Source organism: Phoca vitulina, unplaced genomic scaffold (assembly GCF_004348235.1).
Source record: "Phoca vitulina isolate PV1807 unplaced genomic scaffold, GSC_HSeal_1.0 scaffold2, whole genome shotgun sequence".
NCBI classification, from domain to species: domain Eukaryota; kingdom Metazoa; phylum Chordata; class Mammalia; order Carnivora; family Phocidae; genus Phoca; species Phoca vitulina.
Window position 1 is genome coordinate 24,096,151 of NW_022589705.1, and position 20,796 is coordinate 24,116,946.

General features: G+C 48.8%; 1 protein-coding gene across 9 annotated transcripts in view; it reads left to right on the top strand.

The window, feature by feature from the left end:
• BCAR3 (BCAR3 adaptor protein, NSP family member) overlaps positions 1–20,796 on the top strand; it is a 239,328-nt gene that overhangs the window by 212,888 nt on the left and 5,644 nt on the right. For all 9 annotated transcript variants that reach the window (XM_032423373.1, XM_032423364.1, XM_032423358.1 and 6 more), the window contains 5 exons: positions 1,826–1,929; positions 2,982–3,634; positions 8,930–9,045; positions 12,583–12,754; positions 15,502–15,613. In XM_032423373.1, the coding sequence (XP_032279264.1) occupies positions 1,826–1,929; positions 2,982–3,634; positions 8,930–9,045; positions 12,583–12,754; positions 15,502–15,613 (1,157 nt within the window). The remainder of the gene's footprint in view (positions 1–1,825; positions 1,930–2,981; positions 3,635–8,929; positions 9,046–12,582; positions 12,755–15,501; positions 15,614–20,796) is intronic.

A 20,796-nucleotide genomic window follows, 5' to 3' on the forward strand; every position in this document is an offset into this window, starting at 1 on the left:
TCCCGGTCCCTGTTAGTCAGAGTCTGGCTGTGGACGCTGCCTGCCTGGCCGCAGATGCTGGTCCGCCACCGACCAAGCTACTTACCTTCTCTGGGCCTCACTTTCCCCAGCTGGAATGATGGGCTTTGTGAGGGTTAAATGATCGAAGACTTGCAAAGTGCTTAGAACAATGCCAAAGGACTATGTTGGTGTGAATAATCATAATTAATATTTCTGGAGGGCAGTAGAATGTAGGACTCAGTTGCAGGGAGGGAGGTAAGAACTGATACATAGAAATTCTCCTTTTCTTAGTAATAAGAATGGACTGGAGATCCCTTAAAAATATTAAAGGGGTACTTCTTCCTCTGTTTCTTTTGTGAGTGTGGGGATTGGCTGCTCAACGGAGGAAGAAAAAGGTAATGTCCTGACCAGAGCCAGGGAGTATTGGGCAATGCCCAGAACCCCTGCCCAGTGCGGTGCTGGGCAGGAAGGCCTGCCTCCTGGTCTGCCCTCAGGGACCCGGATTTAGAATAGAAATTTATTTTTTAAAGATAAGACATGAAAGACAGACTGAGAAAGCCTCTCGGTCAATGAGGCAGGCCTAACAGAGCCTGATTGCCCAGTGAAAGCAGAGTTTTTTAAGCCCTGCTACTTTTTGGGCAGCCGCAGGGCCGGGAATGTCTAACCGTGGGGGTGGGGCGGGCTCCGCAGGGAAGCGCCTCCTGCTGCCAAGCGCCCTGCCCTCCCCCTTCCCCCCCCACCGCCCCACCCCCGCGCCCTCGGGCGCCCGCACCTTCGCTGACGTCCGGCCCGCTGGTTGGCCGGCTGGCGGGGTGCGCCCCAGGTGGGTGTTCTGGGCCAGTGGAGTCTGGCTGCTCTGAAGATCACTGCAGAAATACCGCTTGGCCGAAGCCATTGCCTTTTGGAATTTGCCCTCTACCCTGCCTTATCTCTGAGGGGTTGCTGGAATTTCTCTGTTGCTGGGCGTTTGGGGTTTTTTTGGGGGGGGTTGCTTTTTCCTTTGGTGCTTGCAAAGGTAGGAAAGAACTTTTCAATTTCTATAACCTAAGCTTGTGGGAGGGCTGATTAAAGTTCATTACAACTTGACTGGTGCGGTGCAGTCTCTTCTAGCAAAGAAGAGATTCTGTTTGTGGGGGCTAGAGAAACTCCCAGTCTGAATAGGCAGGGAAGCAGAGGGGTGCCAGCAAATTGTGTGGAGAGTGACATCTCTCCACTTCCATGCAGGGGCTGCACCCTGTGCCTCCCAGCGCCCGGCTTAGTGAAGGCCTGGGCGCTTCCCCAGCTCAGCAGGAGGCCGGCTGTGCGGCCCTCGTCCTTCCAGGAGGATGAGAGGGGCTGGCTCCCTGGGTGATCCTGCGGATTGTCTGGGGGACATGGTGACTTGCGCTGAAATGCAGACTGCCCCACAGCCTCCTTCCTAACTGACATCACGAGGCATGGTGGAAAACGCATTTTAGTTAAACAAGTCACTGCTCCTGGGTCTGTAAGTAATTTTAAGCTCTGTTAAAAGTACACATTCCAGTTCATCAGATTTTCCTGAGAGATGAGATCTTTGCTCTGTTCTGCTCATCCGGCTGGAAGGGCTCAGAGGAGGCAGCCTGGGACCTAACTGGGTTGGTCGTGGGGACGCGGGGATGGAGCCCAGAGTACAGTCCTGTGTGAACCGCCCCCAGCAGCAATTTCCTCCTCCAGCGGACATTACCGTTGGGATGTGCTGTACCACTCGCCTTCTAAGCAGTCTGTTCTCTTAAAAACTTTCCATGACGCTGCCTAAAGGTTTTACGATTTAATGACACATTTCTGCTCCACTTACCTTCTGCTTCAGAAATAAAGAGAAGAGTGGTAGCCAGCCAGCCTCCCTGGATCACATGCAGGACAGAAGAGCCTTATCCCTCAAAGCGCACCAGTCGGAAAGTTACCTGCCACTTGGTAGGTCTTTGGGACTTTTCTGGGAGGAGGGTGACAGTGTTAGCCTGATTTCTTTCAGGCTGTTTCCCTGCTCTGTCTGGTCCCCTGATGTGGGGACGACACAAGGCTGGAGGGTTAGGGGTTTGTGCAACTGTATCCAGATGAGGTCATTTTATGGGTGCTAGCTAGCTTTCAAGCCTCATAACAAACCTTCAGAGCGGGAATGATTACCCTCTTCTTGCTGAGGACACTGAGGCACAGAGGTGAAATAACTCATCCAGAGTTACCCGTCCAGTCCGCGGTGAAGCCAGCATTTGAACCCAGGTTTTCTGACCCATGCTCACCCGCTAACTGGAAGCCTTCACGACAGAGGCGCGCTCTCTCTGTGCCCTCCCTGGGCGGAGGGGGCTGGCTCAGTGCTGGGCTTCCTGGGGGACCACTCTCCTCTCCATTCTCCATTTGCAGCCAGAGAACGAGGAGCTGTGGGATGTGGGCAGACCTCGTAAGCAACTGTGTCAGTGAGCCATGGATGGTTGTTCATTATTTTTATAACTGACCTTCCTTGGGACCACAGGGTGATTTTCCTAATGCCCTTTGGTGAACCACTTCTATGTTAGCTCAGCATCTTGTCCCCCCTTCCTGGGGTGCCTCTGGCTCTCCCTCAAGGCTGGCTGGATCCGCCCTGGCCGTGAGAGTGACTCAGGCCCTCATGCTATGTGACTAAAGACTTCTGTTCCTTAGGGCAAGACTAGATTACTCACTGACCTCCAGGCGCCATGTCTTGTCCTGTTCTGACTGGACTAACCTCCTCTGATCATAAAATGACACTGCAGCCCAGCTGCTGGAAGTCACTGGGATTTAGAATCCCCCCAGAAGTGGGGTGCAGCCAGCCAGCCCTCGAAATGCTCTGGACTGCGCTAGATTGGGCGTGGGGAGGTCCTACCGAGTTATCTTTGGGAAGTGAAAGTTGAAACCCAAGGGCATGAATGGAGAGCTGAGGAGTTGTCACTCCAGTTTTGCTTTGTGTTCCCCGCGCAGCTGAGCTTTTCCTGACCCTCTCTTTTCCTCCACAGGCTGTAAGTTGCCCCCGCAGTCCCCGGGGGTGGACACAAGCCCCCGCCCAAACTCACCGGTTTTCAGGACGGGCAGCGAGCCCACCCTGAGCCCGGCATTGGTTCGGAGGGTCTCCTCGGACGCTAGGGCAGGGGAGGCCCTGAGGGGCTCAGACAGCCAGCTGTGCCCCAAGCCGCCACCCAAGCCCTGCAAGGCACCCTTCCTCAAGGCTCCCGCGTCTCCATCCACCTGGCTCAACTCAGACGCCAACTACTGTGAACTGAACCCAGCCTTCGCTGCGGGCTGCGACAGGGGGGCGAGGCCCCCCCTCTGTGCCCAGGACAGTTACGTGGAGCTGCTAACGGCCAAGCAGAACGGGGTGCCGGGTCCCCGGAACTCCGGCACCAACTACTTGATCCTCGACGATGACGGGGCAGGGCCTTGGGCGGCGCCAGCCGTGCAGATGGACCAGGGGCCGGAGGAGGAGGAGGCCGAGTTTGTGCCTCCCCGTCTGGAGACGGCCTCCTCATTCAGACCCAACGACTTTGAGTCGAAGCTCCTTCCTCCTGAGAACAAGCCCCTGGAAACAGCACTGCTGAAGCGGGCGAAAGAACTGTTCACTCAGCACGACCCCAAGGTCATCGCCCAGCACATGCTGAGCACGGACTGCGTGGTAAGTGGCCAGGCAGGTGGGTTTTGTTCTGGCTTCGGAACGTTTGGAAGGAGTTGGCAGGCTGGCCTCGCTCCACCTCACCCTTGAAATGCGTGGCTCAGAGAAAAAGTCAGAAGATAACCTGGGCGGGGATGTATTTAAAGGGTGGGAAGCACAGGCCTGGGACAACCTTTGCCCGGGCTCGAAGCTTGTAGAACTCCCCTCGGGCAGAGGGATGGCGGGCCTCTCCCGCCAGCTGCAGGGTCCTCCCTGGCCTCAGCTCCGTCAGAACTGGGAAAGCCAAGTCCAAGGAAAGAGGACTGTAGATGAAAATGTACTTTCTGGCGTCACAGAGCCCAGGTTATTTTTATTTTATTATACATGATGCATTATATGTACGTATACACACTCAACACATATTTATTGTTACTAAAATGGACTTAAGAATAGACATTTTTAGGGCGCCTGGGTGGCTCAGTTGGTTAAGCGACTGCCTTCGGCTCAGGTCATGATCCTGGAGTCCCTGGATCGAGTCCCGCATCGGGCTCCCTGCTCGGCAGGGAGCCTGCTTCTCCCTATGACCCTCACCCCTCTCATGTGCTCTCTCTCTCTCTCTCATTCTCTCTGTCTCAAATAAATAAATAAAACCTTTAAAAAAAAAAAAAAAGAATAGACATTTTTAAATTTACCCTTGATTTTTTGCACAAGTAATACTTGGTCAGTTTAGAAAAATTATAAAATACAGTTTAAGAGAAAAGAAGAAAATTACACAAAGTGTACTTTCCTGATGATCACCGTGGTTAACATTTGCTCTGCAAACAGATACATGTAAATAATTTCATGCGCATGGATGTGTTTACCACAGGCCTAAACAGATGATTCTGTTTTATTGTATTTTTTTCTAAACATAACTCTTTTAAACCCAGTGTCTTTGACCAAACAACATAGCATGACTATCATTTCGTGTGACTAAATATATGTTTACATCATCAATTTTGATAGGAAGCATTTCTTTTAGATATGGGCAGCTTTTGTGCATAAGTGACCCCATGGCAAGGTTATCCTTCAGACAGATCTTTCTAGAAAGCAAGTGTCTCAGGCTGGGAGGGGCTCAACCTTCCCCTCAGTTATAGATAGATCTGTGCTTTGGAGTGACAGGTAAGGCCTTAGTGAGATTTAAACCCCTTATTCATTTGTAGCTCATTAGTCAATAACCTTCAAAGTTCAGGGCCTGTCTAGGAACTGAATTTTCCTAAATAAATTTCCTGCGTCATGACTCACGGCAGGAAATGTAGTCTCTGAGCACCCCCTGGGAAGTCCCTAGTTGATGGACCTCTTAGGGGGACAGAAGGCCTCTCAAAACAGCCTTGAGGAACTTGAAGCAGGTGCTAGCTGTTCTGAGCTCCACAAACCCAGCACCTGGAAGAGGCCTGGGTGATGGTCCCCATGTGTGTGTGTTGGAGGGGCAGGAGGCGGGGGGGCTCGCCCTGGGGAGAGAACCAGGAGAGGGGCAGTGCTGAAGAACAAGGGTTTGTTCACGTGGTGGGCTAGGTGTCCTTGGGCAGGGCTCACAGGTCATATTAAATGCTTACCTCACGTGAAAGCGGGCTAAACCCGTTTGGGCAGTAAGAGGATTTAACACTCCTGTTCTGGTTCCTGGCCTGGGCCCTGGTACGCCAACCGGCCAGGAGTCTGGAGTGAGTCCGCCTGAGTTCTCCAGAGAGAGGAAGCTCCTTGTAGAAACATGGATCGGGATTGGCAGAACAGCCCAATTCCCAGGAGGAAATGATCCTTCTTCCCTGTGTCTTCAGTGCTTGGAGGACCTAGGAGGGTCTAGGCGGAGGTGAAATGCCTGACTACCCTTTGGCAGGAGGGTCTAGAACGTTTCCACCACCTTGGCAACCGTGAATCTAGAGCTCAAATCTGTTCTCGACTGAAGGAACATGAAGCCTGCCCTTTTTCTTGTTTGGTTTCTTTCTTTGCCTTTTGTCCTCCTGGTTGGGCCCATCTCCCCTGTTTGCCTTTATTTTTATTTTGGGGGGTTTTTTTTAAAGATTTTATTTGTTTATTTGACAGAGAGAGACAGCGAGAGAGGGAACACAAGCAGGGGGAGTGGGAGAGGGAGAAGCAGGCTTCCCACTGAGCAGGGAGCCCGACACGGGGCTCGATCCCAGGACCCTGGGATCATGACCTGAGCCAAAGGCAGACACTTAACGACTGAGCCACCCAGGCGCCCCCCTGTTTGCCTTTAGGCACCCCTGGAAGAAGGGGTGAATAGAGCCCCCTGGCAGCGAGGAGGAGACCCAGAGCAGAAGTCCACCTGACTCTGCTCACCTTCAGTCTCCAAAGGCAGGGCTGTTTCTAGTCTTCCTCCCTCCCTCCTGAGTCCACTGCCATTTCCTTATTCTCTTCCTGGAACCACTGACTTTAGGGCTTTGCCAACAATGCAGGCAGTCAGCGTCTCTGAGGGAGATAGACAGGCTGTTGTTACCCACTCCACATGCAGTGACCACCAGGACAGGGCCACTCAGAAGCTGAGAAGAGACACTGGACAGCATTTGGGGCCCAAGTGCTGGTTCCCACCCCGTGCAGAGCCCGGGGCTGATGCCCAGGAAGTCTGTCATGACAGTGGGTGGTCCTGAGTGCCTCAAGGCTGCCCGTCCTGCAGTGTCCGGCCCCTCCTGGGCATGGCTGGGGTGGGCATCCACTGAGCCCCTCTCACCCTGCAAGTGGGCACCGCCCTGGCCTCACCCAGAGTGCAGGCTGTCTCCCACCCGCTTGTTGCAGTATCTAGAAGTGGGGCCCGGTAGGTGAGAGTTGGCCTCTGGGGATGACATGGCTGAGTCTAACTCAGGCTCTCCACTTTCTGGTTCTTTCTGCCGCACTATAAAAGGAAGAGAACCATACCAGCCACACAGGTGGTTGTGAGGACTAAGACCAAATGAAATAACTTACGTAGAGCCCTCCACACCCCATGCCTGGCCCAGAATGAGGCTAGGTGTTAGCGTTGGGTATTGAGCCTTGCTTGAGCACCTACTGTGGGCTGGGCCGGGCCGTGGTGGGGGACGTGGGGGGTGACAGTGATACAGGACTTCAGACCACAGCCCAGGTGGGACAAGCTCCGCAGGGGAAGGCACAGAGCTGTGGGGCCTCTGAAGCAGGGTCTGGAACATGGGGGAAGGAGGGGGGATCAGGGAGGGGATGTCTGAGATGAGTTTTAAAGGCTGAATAGGATTTGACCAGACGAAGAATGCAAAAACCCCGGTCTGGGTGGCAAGCCGCGGGTGCGCAGACTCTGCTGTCCAGGGCTTGGTTTCCGGAGGCCTCGCTGTGTGGGCGTGAGGGTGGGGGAGGGACTCACAGGTCTTTCCTTAGATGCTAAGTCTCTCCTTCTTGGCTCATGCCAGGTTGTTGCTTCAAAGCACTTTGCCGGTCAGTGAGGGAGACAGGCCCTTAAGTGCATAGGGCCGATCAGAGTCCTGTGCGGAGGGCAGCAGAAATGGTGGGCCGAGTCAGGCAGTCTCTCTGCAGTTCAGAAGATCCCTTGGCAGCTGGGAGGAGGGCCAGGCCTCGCCGACACCCCCATAAACCACTGCAGCAGCTCCCTTGGGCAGTTTGGCGATCCTGCAGAGCGAGGGTAACTGAGATCGGAAGAGCAGAGGGGGCCTGGAATGCCTCGTCGGGGAGCGCTGATGTTGCGTGCCGGGTCCGTCTGATAGTAAATGCTCCAGAAGTGTCCATCCCTCCTCTCTATCTCTGATCTGCATGGCTCTGGGTGTGTTCCCAGAGGCTCAAATCCAGGTTCTGCAGCATGAGCTCAGAATCCCCTTGTCCTAGCTCAGCTTTGGGGCAAGCAGGTGTCGGCGTATCCTGGCAAACCTCCAGGAATGTGACCAGGGGGTTGCGTGTTTGCACTGAAGGAACGCCGACTTGGAGGCTTCTCTCTCAGAGCAGGGATCACTCTGGTTACTAGTGCTTCTGGCACAAAACTGGATCAGTGTAATGAGCCTTTGAATCTCATTACACAGACGGTGTGTGAATTGGAGGGTGCCCACCACCCAGAGGCTGGGCTTGGAGCCTCTGATGGGGCAGCTGTCTAAACAAGCAAGCAGAGTGTGTGTGACCGCAGGTGGCTGGGGGATCCATCTGGGCTGCCTGACCACGGTCAAGGTGTAAATCCCTTTCCAGAGGGAAATTCTTCCCTGTTGTACATGCCAGTGGTTCACAACTCGTATTTTCAAATAGCTTTAAAGTCATTTGATCCTTTGCAAAGTCCTTGGGAAAGGCGAACTTAGCAGCTGAGTTAGAGAAGGGGATACTGAGGCCCAGAGAGCATAGTAGGAATCCTGCACTCTGCTTCCCAGTCTGCCCCTGGATAGCCAGTTCCCTCAGGTCCATTTCCGCAGGGCTGACAGTGGTTCCTTTGCTCAACCACAGAGGTTAAGGGTCAGCGTTAATAATATCAGCCAAACTTCAGATGTTTTTTGTGGCCTGTTATTGAAGACATGTGGACTGTTGCAACGCCTGGGATCATGATAGTCGAGGACAACTCCAGCAGATGGAGGAGAGGAATCGTCCCGTGCCGGCCACGCGTCCAGGCTCCGTTAGACGCACCGTTAGACGTCAGTGTGCTGCGGAGCGTCATGAGCCTGGTGCTCGAGAGGCAGTGAGTCGGCTGTCACATTTCGAGGCAGCGTGTATTGAATACAAATGGTCGGCTAATACCTGGTGCCGATGGCCTGTGATTACACACTAGAAGCAAGACGGGAGAGCTGGCTGGGACAAACAAAGATTTTCTTTAAGGAAGGCCTCCTGGGGGAGAAGTGGGTGTGCTTGAAACCTCGGGTTTCAAATCGCTCTACATGTTTCTAAAGGTTTCCAGATGTACGGTGCCTTGACTGAGCCCAGGAGAGGAGTAGTTAAGGGTCTTGGCAGCCTGCCCCGCCGTCAAGTGAGAACACGACCGGCAGGGCTGGCAGCAGAGGCACGGGCGCTCGGCCGCAGTCGCTGTCCCGGCCCGTGGTGGCCAGGAGCTGGGAGGGCGACGCCGTTCTCCGGCCGGCCAGAAACTCCGGATCTGCGGATTCTGCGGGCCATGCTAGGTGCTTTCCTCCCCGGTCTTAGATTCCAGGGGTGTCCTAGAATCCTTGAGATCTCCCCTAAAACACTGTGTGTGGGGCCGCTGCTGCCCCAAACGAAGCGCGGCCAGTGCATCCACACCACCCCAGTTCCATGTGTTTCGTTCCACGGGCTGCGGTTGTGTTCACGGCGAGCCCACTTCCCGATCCAGTCTGTTTCAGCTTGTGTTCTCCACAGGTCGCGAGGATACTTGAAGTGTCGGAAGAGATGAGGAAGAGCATGGGCGTGAGCTCAGGGCTGGAGCTCGTCACCTTGCCTTATGGCCACCAGCTGCGCCTGGACATAATTGAAAGGTGAGCAGTGCCGCCCCCTGCGTTTCGGGCCCGTCGCGCAGCAGCTTCCGGAACAGACCAACCCGGCCCGAGCCCTTCCCTTCTCCCGGAAGCCTTAGCCACAGAATTCCTGGAGAGGCACAAATAGATAGCACCGAGGAAGTCCAGGCACAAAGAACACGCTCCTGTCCCTGCTCCAGGAGGGAGTGGAGGACAGAAGAGATCGCTGGCCGGCGCTAGCCCAAGTCACCCCTGCGCCGGCCTGGGCCCGGGCGGGGCGGACACCTCGCCACCCGCAGCCCCACCTCCCTGAGCGGCCGCTGCTCTGTCTCTCCGGAGTTCAGGATCGCACGAGGAGTAAGTGGGAGTTCGTGGGAAGGGTTGGGAAGAACAGAGTCTGAACAGTGTTTGCTTTGAGAGGCGGGCAGGGGACGGCGGCGCTCAGGCCCCCCCGCCTCTGCGGCGTCACTGCCCCCTTCTCCCAGTCTCCCGAAAAAGCCCGCGGAAACCCACATGCCGGAGCGCTGGAGGCCTAGAAATTAAAAAGACAGAAATAGCGAGGCATGTTTTTAAAAGAAGTGCTAGACGAGATGCCCATATCGCCGCGGACGTTGGACTTGACGCACGTGAAAAGACCGTTGATTTTGGGCAAGACTGTCTTGTTATCTTAAGTATCCTGTTTTTTTCCAGCCAATTTCCTAATTGTCGTAACACAAACATGGGTTGTAATGGACACACGGACATTCTAGGTCATTAGTGCTGTCCGGGCCATCCTTCTGTGGCGGCTGAAATGTTTTTAGCTCATGACGGTAGCCACTAACGACAGGGGACTATCGAGAGCCTGGAATGTGGCACTGGAGGGACACACTGTTGTATTTTACTGTTTAAATAGCCATATGTGGCTGGTGGACAGCACAGTCCTAGGAGGTCAGCCCCTAGAAAGTAAACGGTGCATTTCAGGGAGCCTGGGGGATCCGCTGCTTTCGAGGTTCCCTGGCCAGAAAGCAGATGAGCTGGCCCCCATACCGCCGTGACTCTGGTTCCCAGCCACGGAGAGAAAACACCCGGAATGCCGAATGAAAGGCTTCTGGGAGGCAGGAGGTTAGAAAATGGTCCTTGGCTTTGTTCAAGCATCCTTATTGTTTAATGCCTTTGGAGAATTGTGTGAATTTTCCTCCTTTTCCTACAGGCTTTCCTAGATTGTAGCCTCTCTCTGCAGGCACCCTCTCCCCTCCCCGAGCCCCAGGGGCCTGCTTCTCCGCTCCACTAGCTTTGCCCTCTGTTGTTGCTGGGCCATGGTCACTGTTTCAACAGAGGTGAGCCGTGTCGCCACGCGGCCCCATTCCTCACGCGAGGCATGTCGGCGCAAATCCCCCAGGTTCCAGGCCTTACTTTATCCCTGCCGTTGGGTATGTTGGACGTGCACTCAGGCCCAGGCGGAGGTCGGCCAGCTGGGGGCTCCTCAGGGCTGTTTTCCGACTTCCTCGCCTGTCTACATCTGTTTCCTCTTTCTCCTGATCGCCACTTCCCTGGGGCCTCTCTCCTTGCTGTGCTTCCTGGCCGGGGCTGACCTGGGGGACCTGCCTGCTGGAGCCTGGGGAGCGGGTTTCTTCCTTCCAGCTTGTGTACTAAATAAAGGCCAAGGTGATAGCCATTTCGAAGGGTCAGATGACATCATCTTCTTGTGTTTGAGAATCAGATACAGACCACCCTTTATTTTTAACTTACCACCTCACCCATCCCAGGCCTGCTGAGTGGAGATGTCCTTTGTGTAACATTCAGTGCCTCTTCTTGCCTCAGACCTGCCATGCTGAGTAGTTCTTCCTGTAGTGCTGTACACGGGAGTTTTAGGCACAGGGTGGTTGAATGAATGGATAGAATTACTCCGTTAACCATTGACATGATGCCAGAGAAGTAGAGAACCTGTCTTTTATTAAGGGCCGTTTAAAACACAGGAAAAAAACAGTGAACAGAAGAATCAATTGATGGCAACACGGGAAGCCAGTTTACCGTCAGTTAAAAGAAACATCGGAAATGCTCAGCTCAACCTTAACACTTAGTGTTAAGCAATTAATTAGCAAGAAATTAATAAGCAAGAAAACTCTTCAATAAATTCAGCAGGCAATAAAAATATACTTTGTTAGAATCCATTAATGAAGACCTCAGGAAGAAGAGAGAAGAAAGGTAGATAGAGACAGACTGACAGAACGGACCAGGATGCAGAGGAAGTTGTGCACATAGAGACAACTGTGGTCACAACCACCATTTGCTAGCGGCCTGTCGGCAGCGGGCACTCTAGCGATTCTGACACCCCCACACCCTCTCTCTCTCACAACAACCCTTGCTCCCGTTTTTACAGTGAAGATATGGAGGAGTGGAGCAGTTAGGTGACAACCTGTGCTCACACCGCGAGGAAGCACCACACACACACACACACACTCGGAGACAGCTGAGCTCATCACGGATTTCATAATCGCTAGAGAAAGCGGTGGGCTAGCCACTTGATGAATCATACCACCGTGGGCCTCTGTGGGCAGAGAGGAGTGCGCCCTGGAGTGACATCCTTGGCTGTGAACTTTGAGAACACGATGCCCCAGAGTGTCAAAGCCATGTTGTATTTTGGTAACCACACCTGTGGATGGGGGCTTCGCCTCCAGCACTGGTACCACACCTGACGGAAACTTCATGGAGGCCATTGTGGCCCAATGCAGTCAACTCGCTTGTCCTGACTGAGGGAGAGAAGGAAAGGATCGCGGTCTGTGCCGCCTGCCGTTAGTGGAGACTGCTCTGCGACCCTGTTCGTATTAGTCCCCTTGTCATGTGGAGAAAAGATCACTCTGCTTCCTGTTGTGGGTCTGTGAGCTTGACCCGGGTAGTACAGGATGAGAAAAGGGAGGATTGTTGGCAGATACAAGATCTCTTTTATTAGGGTCTAACTTGACAGGGAAATTCCTGTCGGTCAGCCATGCAGTCTTTGTCCACATCTCCATTCACCTTCTGGCCTCTTGACCAGAGCCACAGACTCTCCATTCTTAGTTCCTCATTCCTTCTTAAGTTCCAAGACCCATGTTGTCATCCTGGGTCAAGCATATGCTCTCATTTTTCCGTTCCTTCCCTTCCCCAGTCTGGGGTGCACAGTGGAGGTGGCCCAGGGCTTCCCTGAGGATGGGATTCCCCAGCGTGTTGAGGGACCAGGGGTCTCCCCAGACCTCTCGTGGTGCAAGGTACAAGGAGCCCCATGTACTTCTGAGCAGCTTCACCCCAGGAGGGCCTCTTCATGCTCCAGATGCAGGGTCGAACGTGGCCCTGTCCTGCGGCATCTGTCCTTTCTGACTCTAAACAGGGCACCCTCTGAGGCCTAGCCCGGGCCCTGCTGCTGTCAGTCTGTGAGCGGGGGGGTGTCTTGCCGTTGAAATCGGCCACCAGATTGAGCTGCCAGCGCATCACAAGGCGAAACGGCAAACAGCGCAAATCAAGTCCTTTTCCAGGCTGGTTTGCGTTCCTTTCCCCCTGGTCCTGTCTGCCCTGGGCCTGACCACTGATCTCCCTCCCTCCCAGACACAACACAATGGCCATCGGCATCGCAGTGGACATTCTGGGCTGCACGGGCACTCTGGAGGACCGAGCGGCCACCCTCAATAGGATCATCCAGGTGGCGGTGGAACTGAAAGACTCCATGGGGGACCTCTATTCTTTCTCCGCCATCATGAAAGCCCTGGAAATGCCGCAGGTAAATCGCCCCTGGATCAGTGCACCCTGCTCGCCTGTGTGGACTTAAGAGTTCTGAAAGGGGGTCTGCAAGCCCAGGCTTAGCAAACCACCCACGCTTCTAGTCAGTCTCGAAAGGTAGACTAAATCTTAGTGAAAGCAGCTTTAGTTAGGGGGCAACCCAAAGCAGTGTCCTGAGTGTTTCGGCTCTGTTTTTTTAAAAACTGGATTGTTGTCGACAGTGCACACTTTCTCTTTGGTGTTTTAAGAAAAGCCATCATCAAGAACGATTGGTTTTCCTTAAGAGCCAATTAGCAGATATGTCTGGCTAATGTGTGTCGTAAAAGAGACTGTTCCATCTGCGTCACCAGACATTTGGGGAGCTTATCTCTGAGGATACCCAGAGTGGTTTGTCTCAAAATTATGTTCCTCGGGTCACCTAAAACAGACTTCTGTTTAAAAATTCAGATTTCTAGCCCATCTGCCATTTAACCCCCTAATTAGAGTTTCTGAAGTCGGGCACTTTGAATTTATCTGCTTGGATGGGCTGTTTTTAGGATGAGTGTCAAACCTGAAAGCCTGTATTTAAAATCAAGTGGACGGACCTTATAGAGGAAAGTCATTCTGTCATCTTGATTGCCCAGAGTCAGTGTTCCCATTTCTGTTCTCCCCCACAAGGCCTAGATGTTTGTAATCTCGCCCTCAGGGTCCTCCAGTCCTATAAACGCCGTCTGCAAGCGGTAACACCAGAACCACTGGTCATTTAGCTTGGCTGTTTGCTAACTACAGACTATCTCTGAAAGCCTGCTGGGAGGCGCTCACTGAAAAGACCGCGCAGTCACATGTCCTGCAAGTCAGAGCATGTTAGGAACCTCATTTCCTGGCATTAAAGCAAGGTCACCTTAAAGACAAGCTGAACAACTTAGGGCCTTCACCAGGAAATTTTGAGGGGAATCAATTCCAACTACAATATCCTAAGAGTTTGAAAACTTCCTTAATGTACTGGAATTTTGTAGGATCCATATTTGAAATAAGCAAATCCAGCTGTATTTTCATGATATACTGACTCCTGTAATAACAGGGGTTATAATTTTTCATTCAAGTGTTTTTAATTTGCATCGTGTTTATTTCTTCTTAGCCCAAATGGCCTCTAATTTTGGAAAGCCGAGGCACCAGGCTAAGCTGCGTGTAGCCCTCCAGCCCAGAGCTTCCTCTGAGAGTAGTGAAGAGGAGGTTTGTGGGATCGTGTGCTTGCCATCCATGACCTCACACCCGGGTTAAAATCAAGTCAAAGCAGTTGGGGGACTGCTCCCAGCGCACCTTAATGTGCCTGTGCACGGGCTCCCTCGCCTCCAGCAGCCTCAGACTCTTCCCTGCTGGGGCATCTCAGCACGGAGGGCATGCAGTCCTCCAGGGTATTCCGCGCCCCCCCCGCCCCCCAGTGAGCTGGGGCACTGCCGGGGGAGGGAGGTGGCAGACCCAGGGAAGGCTGAGGGGAATCACATCACTCCTGTGGTGTCACCGTCCCCATGTGATCCTCTACTCAACAGGCTCACGTGCCTTCCCTTCTCAGCTTCTCGTACCAAGAAGGAGCAGCCAGCAGATGGGCCCAGATGGGAGGCCAGGGCTGCTTTGGGAAAGGCAGGTGCTTCAGGGAGGGGAAGAGAAGGGGCAGTGAGAAGAGAGAGGTGCATGGGGTGGCGGTGGGGGAGGGTGGCCAGAGGAAGACAAGTCGCCTCCTTTCCATCCCAGCAGACCTGCTGGCGCCAGTTGCTTCTCCCCTTCCTCTGGGAAGACACAGCTCTTAGAGGCCAAGGGAATCAATCTCTTCTCTGTCCCTTACCAGCTATAAAACTTGGAGCTTCTGGTTTCTGATCTGTAAAATGAGGCCAAAATACTGCCTCATGGGGCATTGGAGGACTAAATGAAATTCTTCAAATACCCGACAGAGAGTTGACGCTCATTCCCCAAATATTAGTGCCCTTCCTCTTTCTTGTTTCATGTAAAAGAAACTTCAGACACTCGGGCTGGCTGGTTTTATGGTGTAGGTGGGGGTTGTCTCGGGGCGGTCAGAGTCCGTGGCATATGTCGGCATTGACTAAACCGTTCTAAAAGAAAGAATGAAAAGGAGCCAGTGGGGTGGCATCGTGTGGTCTGGGCAATCTTCTGTGTGTCTCAGACATTATTACGAGGAAATGAAAATGCTAGGAAATGTATTCCTACATGCTTTCATCATTATAATCTCTGTGGACAGTTGGCAATTCCCATCAACATTTAAAATACGTGTATTCTTTGACCCAGTAGTTCCTTCTGGAAATTTATCCTCCAAATATTTTCACACACATACACATTTGCAAAATCTTCCCAAGGTAATTTCATAATGGAAAAAAATTTGTAAAACTCTTCTCTATGGGAGACTAGGTAAACTTTAGTTTATCCATAAACTGGAACATCATAAAGAAGTTTAACAAAATAAGGCTGTTCTTTGCTGTTTTATATGTACTTGAATGATTTCCAGGCAAAAAACTGAAAAATGTGTAAGGTATGATATGCCTTTTATTTTAAAAGTCATATATATGTGTGTATGCACAGATACATGGACACATACAAGAAACTGATGAGGAGTTGGCTCTGGGATGGGCCATTAGAACAATACAGAACGGAGGGGCGGGGCGGGGATTAGCCTTTCTCTCTACACTGCTTTCAACTGCTTTGACTTGATTTTAAAAAGAGCCTCTTCCAAAATGATAACACCTTTCTTTCTTCCAGATCACAAGGTTAGAAAAAACGTGGACTGCCCTGAGGCACCAATACACCCAAACCGCTATCCTCTATGAAAAACAGCTGAAGCCTTTCAGCAAGATCCTGCACGAAGGCCGAGGTGAGCACAGGGTCAGCACAAGTGGGCGTGGTGGCCGCCCCACGTGTGTTTGTGAGACCGTTAGGTCCAATCTGCTCTGCTTTGATCAAAGCTTTAGCAGGACATTTCTCAGAGTTATCTGTGGGACTGTTGATGAATCATCAGGCTTTTATCAGATGACAGCGTCATTTCTAGAAGAACTACAGTTGCTAAAACAGGACATGGGCTACCAGTCACCTTACTCTGTGCTTACCTTTCTTAATTGAGGTGTAATGTCTGTAACATTACGTTAGTTGTTGGTGGACAATGTAATGAGTCAATATTTGTATATACTACAAAATGATCACAAGCTAATTAACATCCACATCATATACAGTTATAAAATTTTTCTTTCTTTGATGAGCACTCTCAAGATCCACTCTCTGGGTTACGTTCAAACGTGCAGTGCAGTATTATTAACTATAGTCACTGCGCTGTACATTACCTCCCCATGACTTACTCACTTTATACCTGGAAATTTGTATCTTTTGACCCTCTCCACCCATTTTGCCCACCCTTGACTCCCAGCCTCAAGCAACCACCAATCTGTTCTCTATATCCATGAGCTGAGGGGTTTTTGTTTTTGCATTTTTAGATTCCACATACAAGTGAGATCACTTTTTTCTGTGACATATTTCACTTAGCAGAATGCCCTCAAGGTGCATTCATTTTGTCAAACAGGATTTCATTTCTTATTTTTATGGCTGAATAATATCCCATTGCATGCACGTGCGCGCGTGTGTGTGTGTATAGTTATATATTTAAGTATCCCACATTATCCATTCCTCCATTGGTGGACACTTTGGTTGTTTCCATATCTTGGCTATTGTAAATAATGCAGTGAATGTGGGGTGCAGATATTTTTTTGAGTATTTTTGTTTTCTTCAGATAAATAGCCAGAAGTGGAACTGTTGGATAATATGATAGTTCCATTTTTAATTTTTTGAAGAATCTCCATACTGTTTTCTATAGTGGCTGTACTAATATACATGCCTGCCTACAGTGCACAGGTGTTCTCTTTTCCCCACATCCTTGCCAACATTTCCTAGTTCTTGGCTTTTTGCTATAGCCATTCTAATAGGTGTGAGGTGATATCTCATTGTGGTTTTGATTTGCATTTCCCTCATGTTGAGAAACTTTCCATGTACCTGTTAACTATCTGCGTCTCCTCTGGCAAGATGTCTATTCAGATCGTCTGCCTTTTTCATTGCGTTTTTTTTTTTTTTTCTGTTGACTTATGTGAGTTTTTTTATATATTTTGGATGTTAACCCCTTATCAAATAGATGATTTGCAAATATTTTCTCCCATTGAGTAGTTTGCCTTTACATTTTGTTGATGGTTTTCTTTGTTGTGCAGATGATTTTTCGTTGGCTGTAGTCCTACTTATTGATTTTTGCCTTTGCTGTCTTTGCTTTTGGTGTCAGAAAAAAAAATCATCACCAAAACAAATGTCAGGGAGCTTCTGCCTATGTTTTCTTCTAAGAGTTCTGTGGTTTCAGGTCTCACATTCAAGTGTTGAATCCATTTTGAGTTGATATTTGTGTGGTGTAAGGTAGTGCTCCATTTTCTTTATTTTACATGTGGCTCTCCAGTTTTCCCAGCACCATTTATTGAAGAGACTGTCCTTTCTCCACTGTATGTTCTTGGATCCTCTGTCATAAATAAATTGGCCGTAGATGCATGGGTTTATTTCTGGGCTCTCAATTCTGTTTCATTGGTGTAGATGTCTATTTTTATGCTAATACCATACTGTTTTGATTACTATAGCTTTAGAATCTAGTTTGAAACCAAGGAGCATGATGCCTCTGGCTTTGTTCTTTCTCAAAACTCCTTTGGCTATTCGGGGTCTTCTGTGGTTCCCCCATATTTTAGGATTGTTTGTTCTATTTCTGTGAAAAATGCCATTGGAATTTTATAAGGATTGCATTGAATCTGTAGATTGCTTTAGGTAATATGGACATTTTAACAATATTAACTCTTCCAAACCACAAATACAGAATATCTTTCCATTTGTTTGTGTCTTCTTCAATTTCTTTCATCAGTGTCATATAGTTTTCAGTATATAGGTCTTTCAGCTCCTTGGTTAAATTTATTTCTAGGTATTTCATTCTTTTTCATGTAACTATAAATGGGATTTTTTAATTTCTCCTTCTGATAGTTCGTCGTTAGTGTATAGACATGCAGCAGACTTTTGTATATTTTGTATTGTGCAACTTGACTGAATTTGTGTATTCTAACAGTTTTTGGTTTCTATATATAATATGTCACCTACAAATAGTGACAGTTTTACTTCTTTCCAATTTGGATGCCTTTTATTTTTTTCTTGCCCATTTGCTCTGTCTAGGACATCCAATATTATGTTGAATAAAAGTGGTGAGAGTGGGCATCCTTGTCTTGACCCTGATCCTAGAAAAAAAGCTTTCAGCTTTTCGATCTTGAGTATTAGCTGTGGGTTTGTCAGATATGACCTTTATTATGTTATGATATGAGGTCTGTTCCTTCTATACCTACTTTGTTGAGAGTTATCATAAATGGATCTTGAATTTTGTCAAATCCTTTTTCTGCATCTACTAAGTTGATCATATGATTTTTTTTTTTATTTGATTTTATTTGAGAGAGAGAACACATGAGCAGTGGGGAGGGGCAGAGGGAGAGGGAGAAACAGACGCCTCACTGAGCATGGAGCCCGATGCAGGACTCAATCCCAGGACCCCCGGATCATGACCTGAGCCAAAGGCAGACGCTTAACAGACTGAGCCACCCAGGCCGTCCCTGTATTCTGTTGCTTTTGGATGGAATACTCTGTAGTATATATTTGTGAAGTCCATCTGGTCTAACATGTTGTTAAGGCCAGTATTTCCTTACTGATTTTCTGTCTGGATGATCTATCCAGTAAGTGGAGTATTAAAGTCTTCTAATATTGGAGCGCCTGGGTGGCTTAGTCTTTAAGCGTCTGCCTTCGGCTTGGGTCATGATCCCAGGGTTCTGGGATCGAGCCCCACATCAGGTTCCTTGCTCAGCAGGGAACCTGCTTCTCCCTCTCCCTCTGCCCCTGCTTGTGTCCCGTCTCTCGCTGTCTCTCTGTCAAATAAATTTTTTAAAAAATCTTTAAAAAAATAGTCTTCTATTATTATTGTGGTGTTGTCTGTTTCTTCCTTTAGGTCTGTTACTATTTGCTTTATATATTAGGTGCTTCTATGTTGGATAGATAAATATTTACAAATGTTATATTCTCTTGTTGGATTGACCTCTTTATGTAATGCTCTTTTTTTGTTTCTTATTACAGTCTTTGTTTTAAAGTCTATTTTGTTTGATAAAGTATAGCTACTCAAGCTTTCTTGTGATTTCCACTAGCATGATTATCTTTTTCCATCTCTTCACTTTGAGTCTGTGTGTGTTCTTGTATCTGAAGTTAGTCTCTTGTAGGAAGCATAAAGATGGGTCTTTTTTTATCCATTCAGTTACTGTATGTCTTGATTGGAAAATTTAGTCCATTTACATTTAATTGCTGATAGGTATGTACTTCTTGCCATTTTGTTCATTGTTTTCTGGCTATTTTATCCTTCCTCTCTGCTCATTTCTTCCCTTGTTCTCTTCCTTTGTAGCTTGATGATTTTCTTTAGTGCTATGCATGGATTCCTTTCTCTTTATCTTTTGTGTATCTGCTGTAGGCTTTTGCTTTGTGGTTACCATGAGGCTTACATATAACAACTTATAACAGTCTATTATTGAAGTTGATACCAAGTTAAGTTTGAATGCATTCTAAATCTGTACATTTTTACTCCCCACAACATTTTGTTTCCGATGCCACATTTTACATCTTTTTATCTGTTTTCTAATTATTGTAGTTAGGTTTACCACTTTTGCTTTTAACCTTCATACTAGCATTATAAGTAATTAATCTACTTTTACTGTCTATTTACTTTTACCAGTGAAATTTGTATTTTTACGTTTTGTTACTAATTAACGCCCTTTCTTTCCAGCTTACAGAAGTCCCTTTAATATTTCTTATACAGCCAGTTTAGTAGTAATGTACCCCTTTATCTTTTATTTGTTGAGAAAACTCTTTATTTCTCCTCCAATTCTGAATGATAGTGTTGCCAGATAGAGTATTCTTGGTTGGAATCTTTTTTCCTTTAGCATTTTGAATATATTGTGCCAGTCCCTTCTGTCCTCTAGAGTTTCTGCTGAAAAATCTGCTGGTAGAGTCTTATGGTGGTTCCCCTGTACATTACAGGTTGTTTTGTCTTGTTGCTTTTAAGATTTTTTCCTTTTCTTTAACTTTTGACATTTTAATTATAACATGTCTTGGTTGGTGTGGATCTTATTTGTAACTCTCTGGGCTTTCCTGGATCCGGGTCTATTCCTTAGGGAGGTTTTCAGTCTCTTTTCTTTTTTCTTCTGGGACCCCTATAATGCAAATGTTAGTTTAAGGGAATTATGGAACATCATTAAGAAGACTATCTTCACTTTTTTCATTCTTTTTTGCTGCTCTGATTGTATGAGTTCCAATATCTTGTCTTTGAGTTCATTAATCCTTTCTTCTGCTTCATCTAGTCTGTTGAAACTCTACTATAATTTTCAGTTCAGTTGTTTTCTTCAGCTCTGTGACTTCTATTAGGTACTCTTATATTTTCTATCTCTTGAAGTTCTCGCTGTGTTTATCCTTTTCCCAAATTCAGTGAGCATCTTTATGACCATTATTTTGAACTCTTTATCAAGTAATTACCTATCGCCATTTCATTAAGGATTTTTCTGAGGTTTTCTCTTATTCTTTCATTTGGAACATATTCCTGTTTCTTCATTTTGCTTGACTCTTTGTGTTGGTTTCTGTGCATAAGATAAAACAGCCACCTCTCCCAGGCTTGAAGAAGTGGCCTCACGTAGGAAATAAACCTTATTCAACTCTGATCTAGTTCTTGGTTGTCTCCCTAACCTTTGTGATTGTCTAAGCAGTCTTTTATTTTTAATGGCTCCCGGTAGTTGAGGATATGCCAAGACCTGTCAATGTCCCAAAGGGGAGGGTCTCAGCCAGCACCTAGATTCAGGCCAGTTGGAAGCCAGACCCTCAGGCATTAGTTTTTTTTAATTATGAAAATATATATAGTCCTGTGGGAATGCAAGCATAAGCCCCACTGGCCACCAGAACAGGGTGATGTGGAGG